We start from the raw sequence: 25,675 nt of genomic DNA, 5'->3' as shown, positions 1-25,675 counted from the left end.
GAAGATTCAATTCACCGTTGACGGTACTTTCGATACACGCTATAATTAACGTGTTTAATCATGTTATTCGCACGTAAGAGTGCTGTTTGCGTTTGCATTTAAGAAAGTTTTTCAAGAACACCTTGAACGGGAAGCGGGGCGAAATTCTAATTTCGATTTCTATGTCGAATTTACCGAGAGAGAAATGGGAAAAACCTGAATGGGTACGTCTGCACATCTGCAAGAATCTGGACCAAAATGCCGTTATGTGAAGGCTCGAAGTAGGTCAGCCGACATCTTGATATCATTCTTACCTACCGACCGGCATTTCGCTTTGTACAAGGTACAACGTTGAACATGCAATTTGCGAGAGATCATTGTATATTTCTTTCGAATCATATTTTGAAGACGAATAAATAATAAAATATTTATCAACATAAACATAATTTATATATAAACACATGTACATATAAATAATATAATAACAATTTAACAAATTTTTTAATTTTCCATCGTTACGAAATGATTTCTATATCACAGATGTCTTTCGTACGTTCGAATGTGTCACTTTGGAAAATTTAAAGCCATAATTGGTCAGTCTTACGTTATGAGAATATGCACTCTGTTCTTATTCTTGCACATAATTCATTTACCGAACCATTCGTCTTCGTTGTCTTTGGGATAATAGTGACCGGGATAATGATGCTTGTGATAGACCACAACCTCCGAATGTGCTTGCGTGCTTCTGATAAAATTGTAGATCATTATTGCGATTGCTAATTGCGCTATCATGATACTCTTTAAAAGTGACATTTTGACAGATGCTATAGCGCCTGGTAGAGACAATATCTAAAAAAAAAAAAAAAAAAACAAGGTTTTAGCTTACATCACATCATTATAAATTTCATCATTTTTCTAGCAGAGAATATAAAAAGACAACAAATAAAAAACCTGCATAACAAACGGTGCCATCATCATCATGTATCCGAATCTTTGTAAAGGATTTCTTTTTTCCTTTTTCCTTGCTTGCCTCGGACTCTGCACTTCCGTCTCTAAAAGAGAGAAATGCATTTTAGATATCTTTCAGATACGAGAAAAAATAAAACATTAAAAATACCTTGTAGTACGTCTTGAATTTTCACATAAACAATGATTTCATTATCTGTCCATAAAAATTTAATTCCCGGGAAGATTTTTAAATTTTGGGTTTCATTAAAATTTATTTGTGTGTTATTTAGCTTTTCTTCGGCCTGAATTAACAATTTTGGCGATATTACTAGCCAAATTATGATATTATAAATGTATAATTTTGCCCAAACCATGTTAACGAATTTAGAATGGATTTATATTGTTGACTTTCTGAAATAACAAATCATACAGCTTTTGGAAAAGGTAATTTATTCTTAATTAAATTTATCAAATTTTTAAAACTATTAACATATACAATTTTTATAAAGAAAATAATTCCATATTTTTTCTTAATAATTATTTATATGAAACAATTCTATGTAACTATTATTCTATATAACGCTACTCTATATAACAAAATTTTACAACTTACTTTAGATTGAAATATATTATTTTGTTAAAACAAATTTTAGATACGATACACGATTTTCATTCACATCACTTCCACGATTATCATTATAACATTACTAACCAGAAACCGTCTTACGATCCGCTATTAATTAAACAAACATTTCGCTAATATGTGGTGTATCAAACTTCTTGACGAGTTTTACAGTCGTCAAAATATTTTAACGATTTTTCCTTCGATTTGCACAATAAAACGCGTTGTTCTCGTATTCACTTACTACGCAGACTGCTCTGTGCTGCGCGAAGTGCAGCACAGAGATATTTTACCTTTTTCATTCGTTAGGTACCCCACTAGGTCGGGAAAACTGGGTCTCGTTTACTATAGAGAATGTTATTTACATCAGAAGAAATGCGGATATACTTAGTTAGTGACTCGCTACAGTAACCGCTCGCTGGTAAAGGTATTGCTTTAATAAGCTATAGGTAAGATTTTACTAAAGATCGTACTTTCCATCTAGTTTTCCTAAAGTTTCCTATCGTATTTAAAAATTGTTGAATTTTCCTGTCACTCTTCCTTTGATATTAAGAAAACATATCTTAAAAATATATTTTTATATATTCTATATTATTATAATTATCGTAATTATAATTATTATAATCTTTGTTATATACTATAATTATAATAATTATAATTATTGTATATAATACGTGTAGAGTATTGAAAAATCTTTTTTTCGTTTCCCACAATAAATATATAATTTATAATAAATACATATATTACAATAATTAGAGGACATATATAATTACAATGTGACCAATAAATTTAGCTTCACTGGTAACATGTGAGGTATGCGGTTTTAATTCTTAAATATATAAATTTTTCATTTTGATATATACATAGGAAAAAATTTAGTTATAAATTACAAATATTTTTCACAATTTCTTACAAATCAGATTAATACTGTTCCTTCAAATTATTGTTTGATGATTACAGTTTTTAATTCGCCATGCAATGTACATAGGACATTGTCTAATTCGTATTTACGTATGTTGAAGGTTCATTGTGTGGCACATCTCAAATGTGTGTGTATGTATGTAAAAATATTATATTATACTATAAATTATCAATAAATTATAAGAATTAAATGCTTATCACGTTATATGAAAACGCCACTCGTATTTCCTTTAAAAAAGGAAGTCTACAATAATTAATTATATCCCCTCTGCGGTCTTATATTAATAAATTAAGAGATTCCTTTGGTATATCCATAAAAGTAGCGCTTATATTTACATATGAAACACATGCGCACGCGGAAAAGATTATCATTATAGTATAAAGTCTAAGATTTGTTAAATTAATGTGTCCACATATTTATTTCTTAAACGTGTGCAAATAAATGTTTGCAAAAAGTAGCCTGGATAGAGAAAAGTATGACTGTGATAAATTTTTTAATGTTTAGATTCAAGTATTAATAAAATTATCCGAATAAAAATAAATGATGATTGAAAAAACTATCTCTCTCTCTAATAAATTATGTAAATGATGCAGATTCTATCGAGTACTGTACGGCTTCCGTTAAAATCTTTTTTTTGTTATGGCTTATTAATAACATTTTCACAATCGGAAAAAATATCTCTATATATGTTTATCTCTTTCAATAATAATGATGGTTGTCGGGACCACTTATCGGTACCCAATTCTGATACATTTGTGGATGAATTTGTGGTTGAACGTATGGATTGTGAATGTGTAGGTGAATTGGTTGGTGCGATGTTGTGTGCCAGCCGGAATAAATTTTCGCTAGAAAAGTGCCGAGTTTAAACACCAGCAGTATAATGCCTGTAAAAAAATATTATGTATATTAAAATAAGTTATACATTTCCTTTATGAGGCGACAAGGTTTTCATGAAAATTAATATGATAAAAATAAATTTAAATATTTTATATAAATAAATTTTTTATAGATAAACGAAAATTATAATAAAAAATTCTAAGCTCTAATGTAATTCATGATAATAAAGTCTAGTATTTTATCAATAATAAATAAGCAACGCAAAGAAATTATTCTTAATTATATTCTTAATTAAAATAATTTATCATTAATTCTATAAAATAACGGAATGGACAAAGAGATTTTGGAACTGTAATGCTTATTCGAATACTGAACTCATAGGAATAAATAGGCCAACGATGTCACCTAATCATGTATGCAGGTTACACTATCCACAACATATCATGAATACCGTTATACATTTCTGTGGCTAACACTTTTCACTGCGCACGAAAGTAACGATGCTTACCGACGAAAAGTCCCTTTGCTGAGATCGCTGTCAATACCATCAACATTGTCATCATTACTCCCATTTTATATATCATCGGCATCAACATGAACTGCAATCTCCTGATTTTTCCAAAAGTACGAGCCTCTTCAAATCTTGTAATGTCTATATAATAAAAATGTTAATCATTAATAATGCCGTACGAATTATCTTACACGATATCTGCGATATTAATGAAAATAACGAACAACTAAAAATTTATATTATATAATATATATTAATACAGCTAATATTGTGCTAAATAATTATGTATCTTGTAAATCATTTTAATAACAAAACTTGTAGTAAAATCACACATTTATGACTTTTTTATCGCAGAATAATATATTTACACATAACATGTTTTCTTATTATAACAGATGTAAATAAAATTATATCCCACCTTGATCATCTTCGCTTTTGAATACACTATCTAGGACACCTCGAGAATTTTCAGGATTCAGCCACGATGGTCCCGGAACCAATTCTAGTTGCGTAGTATTGAATCTTACGATTTTGTTATTCTGTCCCGTCAAAAATTTAATATTCGCGGCACTCGTTGCAATTACATTTTTCCCGAATACAGCTGCCAATAGCACGCACGCCAGGATCCGGCCAATCGCCTTCATTCTTAGACCGGTTTACCACCATCCGGACTCATCGACACTGACGATCCTTTTTCTTTCGACCGATCTTGTTCGCTCTGTCTCCTCTTGAATCTCTCGTACCGGACTACACAAAATACGTGTTATTCGGACCCGTACAACCAACCGTGTGAATCCCTCCAGCGATCACTGAGCTGTTTAAACTCGAAAGAGAATCGCCCGCTCCCTGCGCATTGACTTTCTGCGCACCTCTTTCGGCTTCTTCGATGCCGATTTTACGATCGCCTTGAAGAATCTGAAGAACGTCGACCCGCATTGTGTTAGAAGGCGGATCTCTTAACATCATTTATTTTTTTTTATAATAAAATTACGTTTTACAATAATAACGTTCGCTGATCTGCAATTATTCGAGAATGTTCAAAATTCCGTGACAATTTTAATTGTTCATGTAAAATACATCTAGAATTTATTAATTCCTATTTCAGTATATTATTTTTATCTGAATAATATTGTATTTTGATAAAAAAAAAAATAAATTCTGGGAATGACCTGCTTTCTTTCATTTTTGACATTATGATTATCGTGTAACGACCGATCACGCGCGACCATCACCTAGAAAAGGAGTGATTGAATGCCAAGAATATGTTTAGTATAGAAATGTCAAGAGTACGTTTTTAATAGCAACGAATTGCTTCAATTTTCCGATAGAATTTGCTACATCTTTGTAATTTTTTTTTCACACACATTATTCTAAAAATATTTTACAAATTTAGAATCGATTGTTAATAATGAGCAGATCTATTTTTTAACTATATTTCCAAGTATTTTTTTTCTCTCAGATATTGCAAGGTAAATTCTTTAAACGCGCAATATTAACATGCATTCATATGTGCAATGTCATTGTAAATAGTTGCAGAAATAATGACCTACCTTATCAAATAATGCACGGGAATGACGCTTTCAATTTAGAAATTGTTCACTGACCTCATAACGAGATAATATGAGAAAAATTGTGCTTGTTAAAATTCATTAACGTCTAGTAAGTGGTTCAAAGAATGTTCATGGTCATGATCATGGTCAATGATTGACGTCATGGATTGCCTCGATACATTTATTATAAAGTCAACAGAATTTTTTTTACTTTCAACAAGTTACATTATTTCATCGTATCTATATCTACATCTTATTTGTAAATAAAAAAATGTGCAAAATATGAGAAAAATTATTGCTAAAGAAATTACAACGCATTCATGTCTCTTCTTTGCAACACAGAAAAGAAAATATAAATTTTAAAAATTAAAGAGAAGTTTAGAGATTTCATGATGAAAAATTGCTAATAAAAATAAAACTAATTATGCGAAACAATCGTGGTCGGAGTAATAAAATCGCTTTGAACGTTGTGGACGCACCGTAAGCAAGCAGACGGTAAAGCAAGAAATGCAGTACAGGTTTATTGCATCGTCTTTGCACAGTGAATCCAGTACTGGAAGGAGCCGAAGAGAGGGAAAGAGTATAGAGGCGCATCGCGCCGACTTGGAAAATAAAATTTCCGTAAAAATGCATTGCTCTCCGTTCTCCGACCACCTCCACGATACCCCTTCTTCTTGGCCATTCCTTCCAGTCTCGATTCCTTCAAGGACTAAAAATTCAACCCTTTACACCGACAAGCAGGGAGACTGGCGAATGAAACTATATTAAACATAAACCTGAAATCTGGTCTATTTGTGCGATATTCTATTTGCACATTCAAATCTATAGGCTTCAATTTATATCTTGTCTTTTTTTTTAACTCTATTTAAAAACTATGTTTGTTAGATATTCGCATATGGTCAATTAAGTTGCTTTTTTTGCATGTGAATCGATCATGGTTTCTCATTTTCTTTTAAAAAATATCGAAAACTTTTTATTTATCAATATAAGCAATATTAAAAATATATCAATACAACATAGACGTCTACAACAAGAATATCTTCTAATTTCCTATTTAATAATAAATAATAATTTATAATTAATATTTTTTTAAAATTATTATGAAACAAAATGCAAGATTTGTTTGAATGCCAGCAAAAATTTGATTTGGATTTTCATTCTAAACAATAAACCTATATGTTCATTGCGTATACATAAGTCGATCTTCACATAATAAACAATATAAAAATACGCATGTCGGATGGTTTGCTATATATCAGGCGCGCGTTTCTCGTTCTCTTCTCTCTGCAAATATTACTCATTCATTCTCTGTTGGATTAAATAAGTACATTTGTATCTATTTATAATAAATCGACTTAATTGTCGAACGATCTAAGATAAATAAACTTTCTCGGATTCGCGATAGGATAGATAATTTATATTATAAATACATAATTAATGTATAACACGATACGATTTATTTGCGTTACGGAAATCGCGTCTTAGGATGAATCGAGCGATCGATGCACTCCATTGCCATTTCCGCGCAGGAAACACAACCGGTCAGCGACGATGAACTCGTCCGCTGCGTGAAGCTCGTTACCCCGCAACCCCGAAGAGGCACGTAGAGGGGCATCGCAAAAATGAAAATGCCAGGTTGTTATTCATCCACAGGTTCGCTTCTTCGTCCGTGAGTTGACCGGTGCTCTCGGTGTCGTGCTTTAGGAGATGGTATGTGTATCACCATGCGTGTGGCATGGCTGACCATGGACCGGCTCAGAAGTGGCCGAGACATTCGCCTCTCGACCGCGACCATGAGAGCACTCAACTCTCGACGCCTACAGTCAACCACGAGCATTTATCGACTCGTGCCTTGTACGATTCTATGTTTCTTTCTTCTGCTCTGCGTCCTTCACGACGTACGAGCGCGGAGTGTGCCTCACGATGACGGCGACGTCATCGCGGATCAAGTGCACGGCAAGATTTCGGAACCTGCCGCGGAGGTGAGTGACCCCGAGCCTGACGGCGTGGAGAACGCGGATCAAGCGCGAAGAAAGAGCTTGATAGAAGCAGAAGGAGACGAGAATGTTAGTGACAAAGAAAGGAAAACTCCGGCGGTAGAGATACTCATCGAGGATCCTGATAAAATCCAGGTAGAAGCTGCTGGCGATGAAGGTAGCGTGGCGAAGAAGCGACGAAGGAACGACGTGAGCCTTCCTGGTAAGTTTGTGTTGCAGGATAAGGAGGAGAACGTGCAGAAGGACGAGGGTATTCGACGATTCGACGCTCAGGTAGAGTCCGACGATGTTGAGGAACCGGGACAACGAAAGATTTTAGACATCATCGAAGATGTCCCTGATATACAAAGAACCGCAATCGAGAAGCAATTAATCAACGTCGAGCAATCGCCCGCGGACGTGAAGAATGTGAATGCAAAACCTAGCGGCGAAGATGAGGCGGAGCAAAAAGGAGAGAAGTATGCAGAGACTTCCTCCGATCTTCGAGAGAACTTGGAAAATGTTGCGAGTTTAAAACAGGCGGAGAAACTAGATCTAAATAAAGAAGAGACGGGACAGATTGAAAATTTAGCACAGCATAATCTAGATGAAGCACGAATCGAGAACATCGACAGCGTTAACGAGGAAGTACGTAACGACCTGCGAAGCTTGAAACACGCGAACGAAAGTGAAAGGAATCAAGAGGAGTATGTCGCCGATGAGACTCCAAACAATAAAGATGTCGGTGTCAAAGATATCGATCCGAACAGAGAGTATAGACACTTAACTAGCTCGGCTAAGTCCAAATACAGAAGTTCAACTGTCTACTTAAATGCTGAAGAAGACAATTCGCCCGGTCGAGAGCAAGAATCGATTGTGAACGGTCAGATAAAGAAACTGATATCTATACGAAACGACGCTCTTGAATCAATCAGCAATGACGCGAAACAATCGGAAAAGCTTGAAGAAGAAAGTCTTCTTTCGGAAAAATCGACCGAGATCGATGTATCTACCGCCGCAAAAGACGAAGAAATTCGCAATCAACGCAGCAGTAACTTGGAAAATAAATCGCTTCAGAACGAAAATATTGATCAATTATCTCCAACAGTGGAAGCCCCTAACCGTCTTCAAAAATGGAAAGCTCAAGCCACATTACTTCAGGAACAAATAAAAAATGGAACCTTTCTTCAATATATAAGAGAACAGGCGACTGAGGTGTTTTCTGACATTCCGAAATTCACGGAAATCCAATTGCTGGATACCTTGAAGAATATCGCGCTATCGCGGAAGTCACCGTCGAACGAGACGTACCTGGCCAGCTTGAATACGACTGAATTGAACAAGAATCAATTGGACATAATAAAGTGCGCCGAACAGTTGACGGAAACGAAGCAGCGGCAGTCTTTCGTGGCGAATATGGCACAGTGCATTCGCGGTCTCAGTGTTCTGAATTGCATGCGCATCTTCGTCTGGCCCATCGTACTCGACAATCTTCCGGAATCAGTCGGCCAGTCTCTGAACAATTTACCGATCGAGATAAATTTGATCGACTTGTTTCAGGGTAACAGGGGAAAATCCGCGAGATCGGAGAGCAGCGTTCACCGTCCGAGGTTGCTGACACCGGAGGTCGTCGTTTTTAGTATCTTGAGCGGTGCTCTAGAATCGAAAGCCACGTACGATCAGTCGCCGACCTTCATCGACCCGAAGAACGAAACTCTGAGGAGACTTCTCACTATCGGTCAGCTTCAAATTCTTCAGATGGCCGAAAAACTTCTACCTAGTGAAATACGCCGCGAATACTCCGACCGGATGTTCTCGTGCGTACGCAGATTCGAGTACTTTAGCTGCGTCAAATACTTTGCTTGGCCGATGGTAAAGCAATATTACCCGACCTTGCCGGCTTTCCCGGACTATCAGAACTGGTATCCATCTATATTATATCCGCAATATCCCATTGTTCCGTTTCCAAGTTTCGTAGAAGGCTCGGGCGAGCTTCCGGAAGTCGTAGATGCCGATGCTACGAGAATACAGAAACTGAAACCGGAAACAGTAATTATCAATATTCTTCAGAACACTCTGAAGGAGCACGCGAAGGCACCGCCTCCTTCTGTCATTCATAACGCTGATTCTTATGTCGCTATACTTTCCCCAGAACAATTATTATCGATTCACATGGCTGAACAGCTTCTTCCTATTCCGTATCGACCAGAATTTGTTCAGAAAACTGTGAAATGTATGCAGGAGTTAAATTATCTAACATGTATTAAATATTCGACATGGCCGACGATCAGGCAATTATATCCTTCTATACCGGATCTTTCCAGTTGGATACCGGACTGGCAGTTGCCCGATATTTTCGGTTATTTTCCGGATTTTCAGCTGCCGAGTTTAGCCTCATTTATACCGGGAGGAAGTACGACCACGGAGCAACCATCCGGTGGTTCTATTCCAGAAGAACCACCCAGTCGTTTTTCCACGATCTTGTTGCGTCAAAACAAAATTTCTTCCGGAACATCCAGCGAATTAGAGAACAAGGTCACGGAGATCTTAACGGGAGTACGTAATTCTATGAGAACGATACCGGAAAATTCGCATCTAATCGTTGGTAGAAACGTAATAATTCTGACGACGATTACCGAGAAGGAACTCAACATACTAAAATTAGCGGAAAGTATTGTACCGCCCCCGGCACGAGCTCCTCTCATCGCACAAGTTGTATCTTGTCTTCAGACGAATAATGAATTTATTAATTGCACGAGATACGTAATTTGGCCCACGGTCGCTCTTTATGTTCCTAATTTCCCAGAATTTCCCGATTTACCGCCTAAGCAACAACCGTCGAAACAAGAAGATCAAACATCGTTGAAGGACAAAATTTCTTTGCATCCGAATATAAAAAACCAACAGGAATTAAATCAATCGCAGAACGAGGCGAATTCCAACGTAAAGATTATTTCCAGAACGAAATTGCCGCAGAGTAACAGTCCTGTGATAAGCGTGACCGGTACTCGATTTGTACCGATATTCACAGAACATCCCGAATCGGTAATACTCAATATTCTCAGATCAATTCAACTGTCATCGCCAAATGTGCGAGATGATCACGTTGCCAAGCTTATCAGCACGCAGCAGTTGGCCGATTTGCTTAGTAATCGGCAGCTGAATATCGTTAATACAACAGAAAGCTTGCTACCGGATGCAATTCGTCCCGCCTTTGTCGAACGAATGACAGAATGTATTCGCAAGAACAATTTTCTAGCGTGCTCGAGAAATATATTGTGGCCCGCTCTGTCGGAATATTTCCCTAGGTTGCCCAGCTTCCCGAATTTCGAAGCGCATCCTCAAGCGAACAACGTCAAGTTCACCTTACCGCAGAATTTGACTGACTCATCACCGTTTTCGGAGACCGACGTCAAGGTTGGCCAGCACGGAGACGCTACCGTTACCATCACTGATACCAGATTCTATCCCGTTTTCTCGGAACATCCGGAAGGTGTGATTCTGAAAATTCTCAAGGCCGTGCAGAGCTCCACACCGGGCGTTTTATATCGCACGATTACTTCGAGATTACCGGAAACGAAGAGTTATTTTACTGAACAGCAAGCTAACATCGTTCATGTTGCGGAAAGTCTGCTGCCGGAATCGGTGAGATCAGTTTTCGTAGAGCGAATAGCCAATTGTGTTCGAGAAAACCTGTTTCTCGATTGCACGCGGGACATAACTTGGCCAACTATCGCTCAATTCTTCCCAAGATTGCCGAATTTCCCCGATTTTAGAAGCCAAAACTTGCCGAGGACGAAATTCGATTCATCGTCGATTCTGCTACATGACACTTATTCGGAGAACGCGTCGTCTAATGAAAATACATTGAAGACCGTCGACGTGATCGAAGATAAAATAGAAAGTATATTAAAGGAATTAAATAAAGATTCGACGCCTCGTTTAGAAGGCTCTTATCTGGACGTTAATAATCCTGTAATAAACAATCTTCTGACTGCTCGGGAAATAAACATCGTTAGATTAACAGAGAAAGCGATACCGGATGAGATACGTCGCGCATATGTAATTAATATGCTGGAATGCATGAGGAGCGATAACTTTATAACTTGCACTCAGCAAATCACTTGGCCGACCTTGAAGCAATTCTCGCAAACTCTGCCGAATTTTGAGGAGCTGTTGGGCCAGTTTCAAATTCCCGGAGCGAGTCAGATTCCTGGTGTCGATCAGATTCCAGGCATAGGTCAATTTCCTGGCGCAGGTCAGATTCCCGGCATAAGTCAATTTCCTGGCGCAGGTCAGATTCCCGGCATAAGTCAACTTCCTGGTGCGGGTCAAATACCCGGTATAGGTCAAATCCCGAGTTTTCCCGGACTAGAAAATCCTTTCGCTGGCCCTAGCTTTCCTCAAATTCCCTCTCAAATCCCTATGTTACCGGGCGGAATTCAAATTCCTCAGTTTCCAGAATTGCAGTTTACAATCTTGTCGGATTCGCCGCAACAACCGAAGTCGCCGGAACAGACGATTCTTCAATCGAGTCATTCTTCAGTCGCAGATGATGAGAAGGCGAACCAGATAAGTGGAGAGTCGAGGGCTGCGAACACTCCGTCAGTAGGTGAATCAGTCTTATACGTTAAATACAGACTAACTTTTCTTCTCCATATTCAATTTTTATCCATCTTTGATTTTTTTTATTTTCTAGGCGAACAAGGAATCGTTCCTGGGTATCTTGGACAACCGTCGGACATCCTCATAGATATTTCCAAGGAAAAAATTCAATTATCTGACATTGAGCAACAAGATCCATTGTCAAAATCTGTTCTCGCAAATTTATCGTCCAAAAAACACGAAAGAAGACGAAGAAATACCGATCAATTATTAAATTTTTACTACGACACCGATAAAGAGATTGAATCTACAGAAATGATGATAAATAACACGTTTCCAAATATCACGGAATCCGAATTTCTTCAACTTCTAGTTAATATTTCGCATTTTAAGAAAATTTTGAAAAACGAACCCGCTAAGAATCCGAAGGAATATTTCGTAGATACGTTAAATTCTACAATCAAGAATTCTCTGACTGCCGATCAATACGAGATTTTAAAAATGGTTGAGGATTTTAACGAGCACACCGCGAATCGGGGTTTTATGTCGCAGGTAGCTCAGTGTTTACTCAGCTTGAGTTTCATCAGATGCGTAGGAATTTTCGTTTGGCCTATGATTGTCAATACGGTACCATCTTTAATCGGTTTACCATCCTTGCCGTCATTACCCTCGGTACCTGGCCTCGGCTTTCTCGGAAGATCGGCAGAAATCGAAGTAGAGCGTTTCTTCGGCATGTCCACGAATAATTTCGAGAAAGAACTGCTAATGAGGAAAGAATCCGTGGAAAATATTCTTCTTGACTGGTACAAAAAAGCGATGGAGGAGAAATTTCAGACGAATCTGGGTTTTCTAACAATCAAAGGCTACGGGAATGGCGAGGTGGGCATCAACTTTGGCAGATTCCGCGAGGGTAGAGCTACGAAGATCAAGGACAACAAGAATTTGCCGAGCATACTGACAATTATTAGCGATATCATGGAGGAAGTATTGGATCAACGACCGGATCATGAAAAGCTTAAAAAGGAGAAAGAAAAGAGAGAGAGAAGCTTACACGATGTGCAAGAGGATTTTCAATTTTTGAAAGACAGCGACGAGTACGCGGACATTAAGCGGTCCATAAATGACGATCAGATAATTACAATGTTTTTGGATAAGATTAAGGCTAACGCGACAGATTTTGCCGACGGTGATGTCACTCAATTTCTCAACACGGAAGATGCTTATAATGCTTTCAGCGTACTCTTCGGAACTCGCTTGAACGAGAAGTTTGCAGACAGATTAAAGATTTTCACGGAGGAACATCTGAAGAAAAATAATTCTGAGGACTTTGTGACGAAATTAAGTGCGGAGGAATTAAAAGTGATACCCTTGAAAGGAGAACTGCCATATGATCTTGAAAAGGAGTCTACGAAGTCTACGGAGAGTCACGAAGAACGCAAAAGAGAATATCGCATAAAGAACGAATTTCGATCTTTGTTCGATAAGTATTCGGATAAGCTTGTAAAGAAATTAAATGTTCCTATGGAGAAAATCGAGGATTCAGATAACGAAAATAAGATTAAAATAAATGAGTCGTTCCTCGACAAGAACACGAGTACAGAATTGAGAATCCACTTGCCACGTTTGCGAGATGACATTATGTCCAGGAAGATCACGAGCGAGATGATGCATTTCGGAAGAGCGCTGAAGATGAAGATGAACACTATGATGCCTGGAATCGGTCTTATAATAAGCTTCCTCATTCAGACGGCCTTGGCTCATGCGAGAGCTGCCGCCTCTATAGCTGGAATGATTAGCAACATGGCCCTTGCATCAGCTGTGTTCGGCATGCTTCGACAGAATTTATTAGGATCGGAAAATCAAAAGGTTAAACACGTCTACGACAATGATAAAAACGGTCCGGGTATCACTTGGCCACAACATTATAGGTCTTATCATTATGGAAAATAGTATTGATTCGCTCGATCAAATCTACTTATCCTGTTTTTGATGTATACTATATATATAAAATCTTATATGCTAAGTGTCTCGTCGTTAAGAGTATCATTAATATCACTGTTGTTTCCTCAAAGTCTAAATCAAATTGAATTCTATATTAAATTAGCTTTAACTTTCACATTAATATTGCAAAAAATAATTTTGAGATAATTATATGATTTTAGTTTAATGTAATTCTTTGCGTTAAGAAATATTTGCATTAATATTTCCTAGAAACAAAATTAGACAAAGACATAAAAAGTTGTATGCATATTTTATGCGTTATTGTGTCTCATAAATTGTGGATAAATTTTACTCTTTATATATAGCAAAATACAGGCTTCACACACACACACACACACACATAAATAGAATATATATCCTCTAAAGTTAGAATATAGATAATTTAGAACCTGAAGAAACGGTATTTTTTCATAAATGATTGTGGAAACAATCCCTCGCGTTAATAATGAAATAGAAAAAACACACGCCATTTCGCAGGAAGTATTTATTTTATTGTCATAGGGTTTTATGGTGGAGGGTGACACTTCTTTATATTTTTTTAGAGATTATATAACAAGGCATTAAAAATCATGCGATTATATCGCAGAATAAATATTGAACTGTTAGCATGTAGATTTTAAAACTGACATACTCTTTAATTATGTTACTTGATTGAAAATAAATGGAGTGTACCTATTTTGTACAATTGCTATTGTCCCTTTCCGCACATACACATTATAACTATTAATTGATTAATAAGTCATTTCATTTTTGTATTTAATGTTATATGTATTTTTAATATTATTACATTTACAAAGTTTTGCGAAAAATATAATTATATTATAATTAATATAATTTCGAAAGCTGCTCCTATAAATTCTCCAAGTTATTAAAAAAAGCTGGAAGATAAATACAGGTAGAAAATTAAAAGTAGTTTATAAAATCTAATTAAGAAATTATATAATAAATATATAATAAAATTCTGCCTGCATCGATATCGAAAATACTGGCGCTACAACTTTCAAGAACCTTGAGAAGCCAGCTTCGAATGGTCAGGAATAGACCCGAGATTATTCCGAACTACCACATTGAAGGTTTTCTTCGTGCATTTCTTCTTTCTTTTAATTTTTTTTCTACCAGTTCTATGCGTTGCTTGCGGCAAAAGGTATGTACCGGGGACGCAAACAAGAGCACAAAGGAGACTAGAGTCAAGATCATAGGAGCACACGCGATCAGTGGAACGTTGAATTAATATAAAAAGCAAAATAATATCATCCCAGATCCAATAAATGTTTAAATGTTTATTCTCCGACATTTTTTGAGGCGATTATTTATTATAAGTAATATCAATTTTTATATTCTATTGATAATTGATACCAGGAAAAAAAGCCCGTTAAAGAAAAATCTTAGCAGAATTGCAATTACGTAGTTGCAATTGATTATCCGTACATGTACATCTTCATGCTAAATAAAGAAAAGAAGAACTAAAAATACATGTTATCAATATTCTTCTCATAAAATAAATCATAAATAAAATGTATATATTGTTATAATGATATAAATGTAAATACACAGCAAAATAAGAATATCTTTAATCAATTAAAAGTGGCAAAACGGAAGGTACTGCGTCTTCTTGAACCACTTTCGATTCATTTTCTTCTATGATTTCAGTTTTTGATTCGATTTCTGTTGAATAAATTAATTCATTCAAGTAGTACCTGTAATGAGTAATTATTATTTATATTATGGAGACTCGCAATCTTTTATTGATTTTTCTAAATAATATATATGTACCATTCATGAGCATGCTGGCAATCAATATTTTTCTCGTCCGTGCAAATTCGTTGTTTCTGATCAAACACTGTATTGTTAGCGCAAATCACTGGAAATCCTTCGCCGGAATTTTCACAAACGTGAAATATTTTACAGTTGTAATCCACATCCGCGTAAAAACCAGTCGGCATACCCTCACAAGTAAAACGAAAAGATAGATTGCTGAAGATATCGATATCGTTCTGTTCACTAGATATCTCCTCATAGGTTTCTAAACGATTTCTATCCTATATACAATACGATCCATAATTTTTAATCACGAAATGATAAAATTTGTGGCAGATGTTTTTAGAGCAATATTTAAGAAATATAGATTCTTACAAAATAGCCCAAAGTGAATTGATTTGTCATCTTTGTACCTGTATAATGAAAGATATATAAAACTTATCAAACTTAAGCAAATATTATATAATTTTATTTACAATTAATTTTGACTCACTTAATAATAAGTTTAGTATAAATATAAAATAAGTCATCGTGTATTTTACTCGCGATTTTAAAAACAACACAAATTTTTTGCTTCCTGAAATTATGGCTGGATGTTGGCGAACACTATTAGGATTACTCGATGGATAACGCAACTGACTGCGAGCTCTTTATTTGAAACTGCAGAACTCGAAGAGCTCAATGACCTTAATAACCGTGTAATTTCTGAAAAGACCTCTCATTCTTTCTCATTATCGTTTAAACGACGCTTAACTATCATATCCTGTTGTGCTATAGATATTTTCAGAGAATACTCTTAAGAAATATTTATATAATTTCAAAGAGAAAGATCAGAGATATTTGAAAAAAATGCAAAAAATAGCGAATATGCATTTAATTTAAAAAAGTTTATCGAAGTTTCTGACATAAAGAAAATAATACTTACAAAAATATTTTTTTAAACTTTTTTTTCAGTTGAAAATGTTTAAATTTAAATTTATTCGAACACCAACAGATGTCAGCTTCATGCTATGAATTGCTCGATTCAGCATCGCCAGGCAACTGTACGAAGGTACTTTCACTAGCACCAATCAATCCTAAGCATGCCATTCGATATGACTAACTTTCTTCTACAGAAGGTTTTGCCAGGATCGTATCGTACATAGCACATTAAAAATTATGCAACAAAGCTCTTTTATTTATTAAGTTTAATATCTATAATTTAAGGAAGCGAGAAAGTAAGCAAAGAAGAGAAGAAAACAGTTTAAAAAGCAAAGAAATTCATAATTCATAATAATTTTCATAATAATTTTTAAAATACGTTTAATTAATCTTTATCATTTTCAATGTTATTTATTATTATAAAAAATTTGAAATTATAAATAAATTAATATTTTTTAAATTCATTAAGATGATAGAATTTTTATTCATTAAGATAATAGAATTTTGTGTCTTTTTCACAGTTATTATTTTAATAGAAAATTTACAAAACTCATTAAAATGCAGTTAATCAAGCATGACCTTCTGATATACGGTCGTATTTTATCAAAATATGATCGTGCTCACGGCAAAAGTCGGTAGCAAAAGATAGGATGTTCACGAAAGGATACCAGGTATCAAACTGCCAATGAGAGAGGCCTTACTTCTCAGGCTGCCTTTCTCTTCGCCTTCGAGCCTCGGCTCAGTTTTCACGACAGCTTCACCCGGGAACCACATACAGAATGTCTTGAAGACACGCGGCCAAAACACTCGTGCGTATTTCTCTCTGCTTTTCTCTCTTTCATTCTTTCCGCTCCTGCATGGTGAAAGAAAAAGGACAAACTGCTCACCGGCGAACATGTAACCTTGAAGACCAGCAGTGCATTTTTAAAAGAAGTCAAGACAATTTTTGCGTTTTGAGGACTGGGCAAAGTATAACAAGGTATTGTGACATATTTTTGGGACAACTAATAAACTTGTTCTCATTATCTTAAAATTATTTAAAAAACATTTGAGCGCTAAATATCATTTCTTAGAAATCTCAATTCATAGACTCGCGTTGAAATAATCAAATATGCCGTTCACATCTTATTATTGGTGGGAAATGATGAATTAAACGGCTCATTAGCTTCGCTATATTTTTAAATACAATGCTGCTGTTAACTCCATGACGTTTTCGGTTGAAGGTTCACGTGTGTTTTTAGGTGCGTTAAACTCCTCTCACCGGATGGTGACTTTAATGCGTGCGTAAAACGTTATGTTTCTGCACCTATTATTTGAAGTAGTTGTCTTTGATGTCTAGCTGAATCATCAAGTTCTGAGCGATCCTTTTTATTTGATTTATTTATAATAATTTTATTTTTTTATAATTATTTTTCTTTTATAATTATTTTCTCTTGTTTTGTGTAAGTTAATAAAATTTAATTATTAGATATTTTATTTCTTATGTTCATTATTTAGTGTCACATATATTAATTTTTAGGTTTTTTGTAATATTGTTTGCATGTTTTACAAACAACATAATTTTGCGGATTTCTTTTACGCTTAATATTTTTTTTTATTTATTTCCATTGTAGATATGATCTATTCTTTACTAGGATTAAATGCCCCATATATGTGTGTTATAAAAAAAGCTGTACAATACAATAGGTACAGGGTATTGCACGGTATTCACAAGGACGACTAGTGAGAGAGAAACGTAAATAATCTCAGCTGCTACATCAAAGAGATGCACAGGAAAAGTGTGATCCCTCGATTTCTCACATAATAAAATTTAATTTTAGTATTTAATTGTGATAATACAATAGTACTCTTCTTAAGATAGTTGTGCATTTTTTTTACGTAAGTCAACTATCTTCGCTACGTTAACACAATAGCTCTAATTAATAGACTTTCAGAAAGTAGAGCGTGGCACAAGCTCTTTTTCTCTCTGACGTTCTTTCCACTTTCGAGAAACGGAAGTTGTCTCACGTTCTGAAGTCTACTCTTAATAATTTTTCATCGAGTTTTAAAATATTTTCGCATTGACAGATATGTAAAGAATAACTGTTCGAGTTTCGATTTAGATACATGAGATAACAAATATCGAGTGCTACTAGTGCCTTACGTCAATGATTTATTTTTCTTAGGTCCAAGTTTTATTAGATACAAGTTTAAACGAAAGACCAGTGTGATTCGGTCCAGTGACTAGTTCCTTGGTTTACGAGGGAAAGAGATCAATTGAAATAAGTGAAAGGCGCATGTGTTTTTCTCAGTAATATTGCTCTGCTTACAAAGGATTATCATCTCATCATTCTCTGAGACTTCTGCAATAACAGTTTAACATAAGCTTTACATAATTCAACATAAGTTTTGCATAATTCTAATACAAGTATACTTTTATTCAGCGTATATATATTTTCTAAGATAAAAATAGTGTATGAATCTCTTTCTCTTATATAAATATAATGCAGATAATACTGTGTTTTCTATATATATTGTGTGCGTTGGTAATATTATATCGCGAACGTTGCATAAATGTTGCTTAAACTAGATCACGGTGCCTTTCTTTTTACCTTCTTGCTCGCTGAATTACTAGGGCTGTAATAAGGCATAGTTCTCCATTTCTCAGATCGGTGGATCCCACAATTACTTTAATTGCACGCTACCGTTAATTGCGAGAGCTTTACTACAGCGATGTCGATTAGCAGATACTGAGCTATATCGAAAGTATAAGTTGACAATATCTAACTTTTTATACTACTGCGCAATCGTTAATTAATGATAAAACTATGAAATTAACGCAAATATTAGCAAAAGAAGTATAAATACTCACTTGGATTCAACAAGAGTAAATAGTTGGAAATAGTGATGCATATATATAACAATTGCATCAAGATATAATTAATAATGATGACATTTTTTTCATGATCAGATAATCTTTTTCAAATCCACCCACTGTCGATCACCATAAAGGCCTGATGATGATCTTCGAAAGGAGGACGGTTATTATACGGAGATTATATTTGCTAATCGTTGAGAAGTTTCGAAAGAAAAAACGATCAATTTGCAATAACTGCAGCGTAACGCCGTTGCACGTAATCGTTGATTTTCTATCGAAATTTCATGCACGGTTACGCGGGTGGCTTCACGGGTGTTTTTTTCGCGTTGTGAATACAGTGAAAACGAATAATTTGTCTAATTGCGTTAACATTTCCGGATGGACAAATGTCGCTTTCGTAATTCTCTGTTGCAAGATGCGCAATATATCAGACAAAATTATTTGATGCACAGACTAAATGTTTCTCTACGTGGTGGTTTATAATTTGCGACGTAACGAAAACGTGATCGTGCAGCTGTGCGCTTTCCTTCGCTAGGTTCGCGTGATATTACCCATCGGTACGTGGCGGACGAATTAATTATTGTTGAATAATGGATCGGCGAAGCTAGCACGCGTCATCGTGAGATTTTGATTTCTGGCGTTGCCTTATCCCGCGATGCGTAGGTAGCGACGTCGACGGCCTGAAAAAAAACGGAGACTCTTCTTCAAGGACACATTTAGGCTATCATGATGATCTTAGCGGTTAGTCACCTCCGCGCCTCATCTATTGAGAGAATCGCGGGATCTCGCGGCAGTTTGCGTGGGATAATAGGTGGTGAGAACAGATCGCGAATTGAGCGACCGATGTAATCGCCTTTTACTTAAAAGCCAGCAAACGGAGACAAAGAAAGAACGATTTAATGATTCGTCGGATCACGAAGCATTTTGCGAAGGAGCAGTTGCGATTTTGAAGAAAATCTTTATTTATTAAATGCATATAAGCTGCATAGTTATCGGCGTACCGATCTATTAATCAAAAGAGTTCACGCAGCGAAAACTTTTCCACTTTTCACACACGCATTGCATCATGGTATGACTAATCGAAACATTCATCCTAAACGCAAAGATAATGCTTGCAACTTCTCTATAAAACAGAGGGAGAAAGATATCGTTAATCTTTATACATATTAATGTGGTGTAAATGTAAAATATTCTCAATTTTTGTAATTTCGTTGACTTTAATTTATACTACAGAGAAATTATGTAGTATAAATAATAACTCTCATACATATCGATATGATTGTTAATTAATAATTATAATTACATAATATAATGATGAGATAGAGTTAAGAGTTTTTTTACTTTATATCTCTCTCTTAAATAGGTGAAATGTTATCGCCGCTACTGTTACTGGGCATGGCCCTGTTCGTAATAGGCGGCTACGTGCCACCCGGGCCGAGATTCGGATGTCCAAAGGACGCGATTTACATTTACCCCTGCACTTGTCTTCGGGGTAGCGACAGGGGTTTATACATCCGCTGCGAGAATACGAATTTAGCCAGTCTCAGCCTCGCCTTCACGAATCTAGGGAATGAGGGCATGCCGATCGAAGAACTGGTTCTGTATAAATGTAATATAGGTGAGCTATCGAGATTTAATTCTGTGTCGCGGAAAAAATAAATATACACGATGCTCCTCGTATCGCGAAAAATGACGAATCGAGTTAATTAATTCACTTTCGCGATTTCTATAGTACGATTTTACGGGCCCGCCCTGTATCCGTTGGACGTGCGAGTGTTGAAGTTTATCGATACGCCGCTGAAATTGATCGAGGAGCACAGCTTTCTCGGTGTGAACAGGACTCTCCAGGAACTCCATATGACAAGTAGTAATTTAGAGAAATTTCCACGCGAAGCACTGCAAGTTCTTGGCAATCTCAGCCTATTGAGCATCACCGGTCACCGGATGTCTACTTTGCCGGGGAATAGTTTCAGTGAAAGCGCGGCGGCTGCGAAGCTGGAAAAATTGGAAATTAGTAACGGTAATAACTAATAACGGTCTCATCGTAAAATATCATCATCAATAGAAAATACAACTACCTTATTATCTATATTAATCCCAGGTTTAGCAGATTTAAAGATTATAAATCTGTACTTTGAATTATTGTGTGTGTGATACTGCAAATAAAATATATATACTTAACATCAATGATACTGCAAATAAAATAGATATACTTAACATCAAATGTCAATTATTTTCTATAAAGTATCTATAAAGAAATTATAAAATTAATTAACTATTAAATTAACTATTAAAATATTAAATTAGTCATAACTCTTGACAGATTGTATCATACTTCTCAGGTACGTTATCTTCTTTGCCTGCGGAAGCACTGACACCGCTCAAGAAGTTGAAAACGCTTGATCTTCACGGTAATAAGATAAAAGATCTAAAGAGGAATCAGTTCAAAGGTCTGAGAGATACCGAATTTTTGGATATCTCTCATAATTTGATTGATAAATTAGACGCTTCTCATTTGGGAGATCTCGTCAAGATGGGATGGTGCAACATGTCGCATAATGCTATCGCTGATTTGAAGAGGTTGACAAGCTTGATAAAAACAATAATCACGATCTTTACGACATGAAATATCTAAGAGTGCTTTCGTTTTAGAGGAACCTTCGCCCGAAATTCCGTCTTGAAGGTCCTGAATCTAAGCCACAATAAAATCAGAAAGTTAGATTCCAATACTTTTCGTGGCATGCGTTTTCTGAGACGATTGTATCTGAGCGACAATCAAATCGACGACGTGGGTCGTGGAACCTTCAGCTCTATTACAAGGATCGGTACCATCGATCTTTCTCGAAATTTCATCAAAAAGATCGACTTTCAAATGTTCAATCAGCTGCAATTTGCTGAGGTTCCTAATTATAATATTCATTTGAAAAATTATATTTATGTTTTATATTTATGTTATATTTAAATTATATGTTTTCACATTTTTTTTTCAATAATATGCCCATTATTAGCTTTTAGACGTTTCCGAGAATTTCGTGACAGTCATGGAGAAATTGGCGTTCAAAGATATCTACTTGGCAAAAGTAAATCTGTCTCATAATGAGATTTCGAAGATCGAACCAGGTGCCTTCGAGAACTGCGTGAATATTACATCACTGGATCTCAGCCACAACAAACTCGAGAATATCTCGAAATATTCTTTTGATCACGTCTCGTACGCTATGGAGTTTCAACTGAGTTATAATTTATTTACGTCTCTCAATCAAGTGAGTGCATTTTTTTAAATGCAAACGATTGGATAATTTTTATATCGTCTCATCGAGAAACGATATATTTATTTATTATATCTATAATTTAGTTAAAAACGTATTCTTTCGCAGATTCCGTTGCACAACATGACGGGACTGAAAGTGTTAAACGTTTCTCACAACCTGATACACTCCATTCCACGGCAGACCTTTCCTAAGCTGTACGAGCTCCACACGATCGATATCTCGTACAATAATCTATCTGAGATTTACAACGCAGTATTTCAAACGCTCTTCAGTCTGCGGCTTTTGAATCTGTCGCATAATTCTCTGGAGAAGATAAAACCGTCGACTTTTGGGCCGTTGCCGACGCTTCTGGAACTTGATATGAGTTATAATCAATTAAACGACGTCTCGCGAGGAAGTCTCACTCGATTAGCTAGCTGCAGGTGCATCATCGCGCGTTAATAAAATTTAAAAATATTTTGCGTATATATATAATAAATACGTATTAAATTTTAGGAGCTTAACGGTGAAAAACAATCGTCTGACAAAGATTTTCCAACTGCCAATTTCTCTAAGTCATTTGGACTTCTCGGAAAATCTTCTTGAAGAGATCCCGAGCACCGATGTGTGGCCTGCTATGAATGCGTTACTTTCGTTGGATCTTTCGCGGAATCAACTGGGTGATAACTTGCAAGAGGGAAGCTTCGAAAATCTGCTGACCTTAAGGATATTAAATCTGGAAGCGAACAACATCACGAAGCCGCCCTGGCAAGCGCTGAGCAGTCTAAGCAGTTTACAGTATCTATATTTACAAGTAAGCACGAGAGAAAACTTTTTTTTTCGACACAAATAATTTTGCAAATTCTAATCGATGAAAATATTGCAGAATAATTACATGACAAAGCTAGAGAAAGCCGCCTTCGGCCGTTTGCCGATAGTGTTCGAACTTAACTTAGCGAATAACAAGATAAGTAATGTAACGAATCGCGCGTTCGATGGTCTATTGCAGCTGTTGACACTGAACCTGACAAACAATAACATCAGCCACATACCGAATGGCGCGTTTCAGGGTCTCGTGTCTCTGAGAACTCTCGATCTATCACACAATAAATTAGAGAAGCTGGACAACAAGACGCATGGACTGCTCGATGATTGTCTGTCTCTAGAGAGGCTCAATCTTAGCGACAACAAGATTTCGTTTATTACCCGGAAAACTCTGCCAAACGATCCCTGGATTCCTTACAGGCTAAAGGAAGTCGACTTATCTTACAATACTATGCCAGTTGTGACCTTTGACCTCATCGCTGGTGCCAAGAAGATTCAATACTTGAATCTTTCTCATAACAATATTAATGAAATTAGGAGATGTGAGTAAGAAATTAGCAATGTCGCTTTTAACAGTCTCAATAATTAGTTAGATAGCAATGTAACGTTTACATTTTTCGCTGAAGATCGTCGTTTATTAGAAAGTTGCTCTGTTTTAGATGTAATCGGAAATTTGACGGCTTTGGAGACTTTGGATCTGTCGCATAACGATATAAGTGATATCTCCGATCAGGATATTTTTCTACCGCCGTTAAATTTAACCAGCTTATATCTGAGCAACAATCATTTAAGCTATGTGCCTCTCGATAAAATTTTACCTCTGCCGAAATTAAAAATTCTCGACTTGGAAGGGAATGAGATCGGCGTTTTCGATGAGAGGTTTATGAAGATTGTTAAGAACGGCACGATGCTCAGATATTTTGGTAAAAGACCAAATAATTAAATTTAATAAATAATAAAGGATAATGAGGCACTTGTAATTACGCGAGTAATTCATAAAAAATTCAATGATGAAGGAATTATCATTACTATCTAAATTTTTCTTATCAATATTGAGATAAATATTTTATATTTATAGGAAATCCCATGCACTGCGATTGTCACACGCGGCCGTTAAAGAGATGGCTGAAGACTCAAACGCAGCTTCCGACAGAATGGTCGAACGTGACGTGCAAGAGTCCGAATTATCTTGCGAACAAATCTATCTCGGAGGTAACCGAGGATCTCATGAGCTGCGGCGAGAGAGAGATTCAAGAGGAACCCGAACTCGATATCACGCCCGATGTGAAATATCGAAGTATCGACTAGTACGTTATTTCAGTCAAATATATTTTATTGTCCAAAAAAATTTTTTTGCTGACAGCTAATTTTTCAAAAACTATAAATTATGACTCTGTTTAGCAATAATGAGGACAATAGCTGGAAAGCGACGTGGTACGTGACGTCGCGCGAGGACATCGGCGATTTTTACGTGGTGATTCGAGAATCCGGCAGCAGCAAATCCATGATCGAGAAGGACGTCGTTTACAACGAGCGTTCCTTCAGGATCCACGATCTGACAGAGTCGAGCACTAAATATGAGCTCTGCGTGCTCGCGCGCGATTCCGAGGGAAATGTCAAGCACTATAGAAACTCGCAGTGTCAGATCTTGAATCAGCATAGCTCCGGCTCTTCCATTACCCTCAGAACGAGTCTGTACTTTGTGATAATCGTTGCTTCCTTCTGCATTTTTATGTGAAATTTTATTAGTGCGATAAAAATAATATTCGCAATTTAGGAAGATATTTTACTTTCAGCAGAGACAGTAAAATTAAACACCATAAGGTAAAGTATCTTTACGCGTAGTTGCTTAAAATTCTCAATTATTTTGCTATTTTAAGCTCCTATCGTACTCGCTATATGTCGTGTTGAAGTGCGAAACGCAATATGATTGCAAAATAAATTAATATATTTATATGTATATGTATTTCGTGGATTGTACATAAATCGTATTGTTTCTCGTCCGAAGATAGAGACGTTGAACGTCGTGTATTTATTTTTGTAAAATATACATATTGTTCAAGTCATATTTTGCTGTGTTTTACTTCGCATGGATCAACTAAGATTCGGAAA

At 36.1% G+C, this 25,675-nt stretch overlaps 5 protein-coding genes across 8 annotated transcripts; 2 read left to right on the top strand and 3 right to left on the bottom strand.

Annotated features, from left to right (window-relative positions):
- Positions 1–454: 454 nt before the first annotated feature.
- Positions 455–1,334, bottom strand: LOC145933856 (uncharacterized). Its single transcript, XM_083033871.1, has 3 exons — positions 1,097–1,334; positions 931–1,031; positions 455–828 (listed from the first exon to the last, which is right to left on the bottom strand). Exons 1-3 carry the CDS (start codon positions 1,299–1,301, stop codon positions 625–627), a joined length of 510 nt encoding a protein of 169 aa, XP_082889997.1. The 5' UTR covers positions 1,302–1,334; the 3' UTR covers positions 455–624.
- A 907-nt stretch (positions 1,335–2,241) lies between these two features.
- On the bottom strand, positions 2,242–4,605 carry LOC145933588 (uncharacterized). Its single transcript, XM_083033419.1, has 3 exons — positions 4,238–4,605; positions 3,817–3,960; positions 2,242–3,355 (listed from the first exon to the last, which is right to left on the bottom strand). The coding sequence occupies exons 1-3, from the start codon at positions 4,461–4,463 to the stop codon at positions 3,171–3,173; spliced, it is 555 nt and encodes a 184-aa protein (XP_082889545.1). The 5' UTR covers positions 4,464–4,605; the 3' UTR covers positions 2,242–3,170.
- A 2,473-nt stretch (positions 4,606–7,078) lies between these two features.
- Positions 7,079–14,288, top strand: LOC145933587 (uncharacterized). Its single transcript, XM_083033418.1, has 2 exons — positions 7,079–11,957; positions 12,045–14,288. The coding sequence occupies exons 1-2, from the start codon at positions 7,082–7,084 to the stop codon at positions 13,898–13,900; spliced, it is 6,732 nt and encodes a 2,243-aa protein (XP_082889544.1). The 5' UTR covers positions 7,079–7,081; the 3' UTR covers positions 13,901–14,288.
- Positions 14,289–15,464: 1,176 nt separating this feature from the next.
- On the bottom strand, positions 15,465–17,516 carry LOC145933880 (uncharacterized). 3 transcript variants are annotated; one of them, XM_083033891.1, is made up of 4 exons: positions 17,332–17,516; positions 16,085–16,122; positions 15,725–15,990; positions 15,465–15,648 (listed from the first exon to the last, which is right to left on the bottom strand). In XM_083033891.1, exons 1-4 carry the CDS (start codon positions 17,402–17,404, stop codon positions 15,522–15,524), a joined length of 504 nt encoding a protein of 167 aa, XP_082890017.1. In that variant the 5' UTR covers positions 17,405–17,516; the 3' UTR covers positions 15,465–15,521. The 3 variants fall into 3 exon arrangements, with proteins under 3 accessions (XP_082890017.1, XP_082890019.1, XP_082890018.1); XM_083033893.1 differs by lacking the exon at positions 17,332–17,516 and adding an exon at positions 16,635–16,936; XM_083033892.1 differs by lacking the exon at positions 17,332–17,516 and adding an exon at positions 16,203–16,418.
- Conv (insulin like growth factor binding protein acid labile subunit convoluted) lies at positions 17,392–25,562 on the top strand. Of its 2 annotated transcripts, XM_083033888.1 has the most exons (12): positions 17,392–17,609; positions 20,851–21,105; positions 21,220–21,507; positions 21,830–22,067; positions 22,140–22,386; positions 22,496–22,750; positions 22,865–23,181; positions 23,255–23,552; positions 23,625–24,105; positions 24,223–24,486; positions 24,642–24,870; positions 24,965–25,562. In XM_083033888.1, the coding sequence occupies exons 2-12, from the start codon at positions 20,856–20,858 to the stop codon at positions 25,299–25,301; spliced, it is 3,204 nt and encodes a 1,067-aa protein (XP_082890014.1). In that variant the 5' UTR covers positions 17,392–17,609; positions 20,851–20,855; the 3' UTR covers positions 25,302–25,562. The 2 variants fall into 2 exon arrangements, with proteins under 2 accessions (XP_082890014.1, XP_082890016.1); XM_083033890.1 differs by lacking the exon at positions 17,392–17,609 and having other exon boundaries at positions 20,778–21,105.
- The last annotated feature ends 113 nt before the right edge of the window (positions 25,563–25,675 follow it).

Source organism: Prenolepis imparis, unplaced genomic scaffold (assembly GCF_030444845.1).
Source record: "Prenolepis imparis isolate NDT839.2.m4 unplaced genomic scaffold, iyPreImpa1.0 SCAF_3, whole genome shotgun sequence".
Lineage (NCBI taxonomy): Eukaryota > Metazoa > Arthropoda > Insecta > Hymenoptera > Formicidae > Prenolepis > Prenolepis imparis.
The sequence above is the reverse complement of the archived record's forward strand: the minus strand, read 5'-3'. Positions and strand labels throughout refer to the sequence as shown.

Bases quoted from the DNA above. Each gene is read 5' to 3' on its own strand.
- LOC145933587 (XM_083033418.1), top strand. From the start codon at position 7,082: ATGTGTATCACCATGCGTGTGGCATGGCTGACCATGGACCGGCTCAGA. The intron at 11,958-12,044 runs GTGAATCAGTCT...TTTATTTTCTAG, and splicing joins TGCGAACACTCCGTCAGTAG to GCGAACAAGGAATCGTTCCT.
- Conv (XM_083033888.1), top strand. From the start codon at position 20,856: ATGTTATCGCCGCTACTGTTACTGGGCATGGCCCTGTTCGTAATAGGC. The intron at 22,387-22,495 runs GTTCCTAATTAT...GCCCATTATTAG, and splicing joins ATCAGCTGCAATTTGCTGAG to CTTTTAGACGTTTCCGAGAA. The intron at 23,553-23,624 runs GTAAGCACGAGA...AAAATATTGCAG, and splicing joins TACAGTATCTATATTTACAA to AATAATTACATGACAAAGCT.
- LOC145933588 (XM_083033419.1), bottom strand. From the start codon at position 4,463: ATGAAGGCGATTGGCCGGATCCTGGCGTGCGTGCTATTGGCAGCTGTA. The intron at 3,961-4,237 runs GTGGGATATAAT...TTTATTATATAG, and splicing joins CAAAAGCGAAGATGATCAAG to ACATTACAAGATTTGAAGAG. The intron at 3,356-3,816 runs GTAAGCATCGTT...ATTTTTTTACAG, and splicing joins AGCAAAGGGACTTTTCGTCG to GCATTATACTGCTGGTGTTT.
- LOC145933856 (XM_083033871.1), bottom strand. From the start codon at position 1,301: ATGGTTTGGGCAAAATTATACATTTATAATATCATAATTTGGCTAGTA. The intron at 1,032-1,096 runs GTATTTTTAATG...TCTCTCTTTTAG, and splicing joins AATTCAAGACGTACTACAAG to AGACGGAAGTGCAGAGTCCG. The intron at 829-930 runs GTTTTTTATTTG...TTTTTTTTTTAG, and splicing joins TGGCACCGTTTGTTATGCAG to ATATTGTCTCTACCAGGCGC.
- LOC145933880 (XM_083033891.1), bottom strand. From the start codon at position 17,404: ATGTGGTTCCCGGGTGAAGCTGTCGTGAAAACTGAGCCGAGGCTCGAA. The intron at 15,991-16,084 runs GTAAGAATCTAT...TATTGTATATAG, and splicing joins AATTCACTTTGGGCTATTTT to GATAGAAATCGTTTAGAAAC. The intron at 15,649-15,724 runs GTACATATATAT...TACTCATTACAG, and splicing joins TGCCAGCATGCTCATGAATG to GTACTACTTGAATGAATTAA.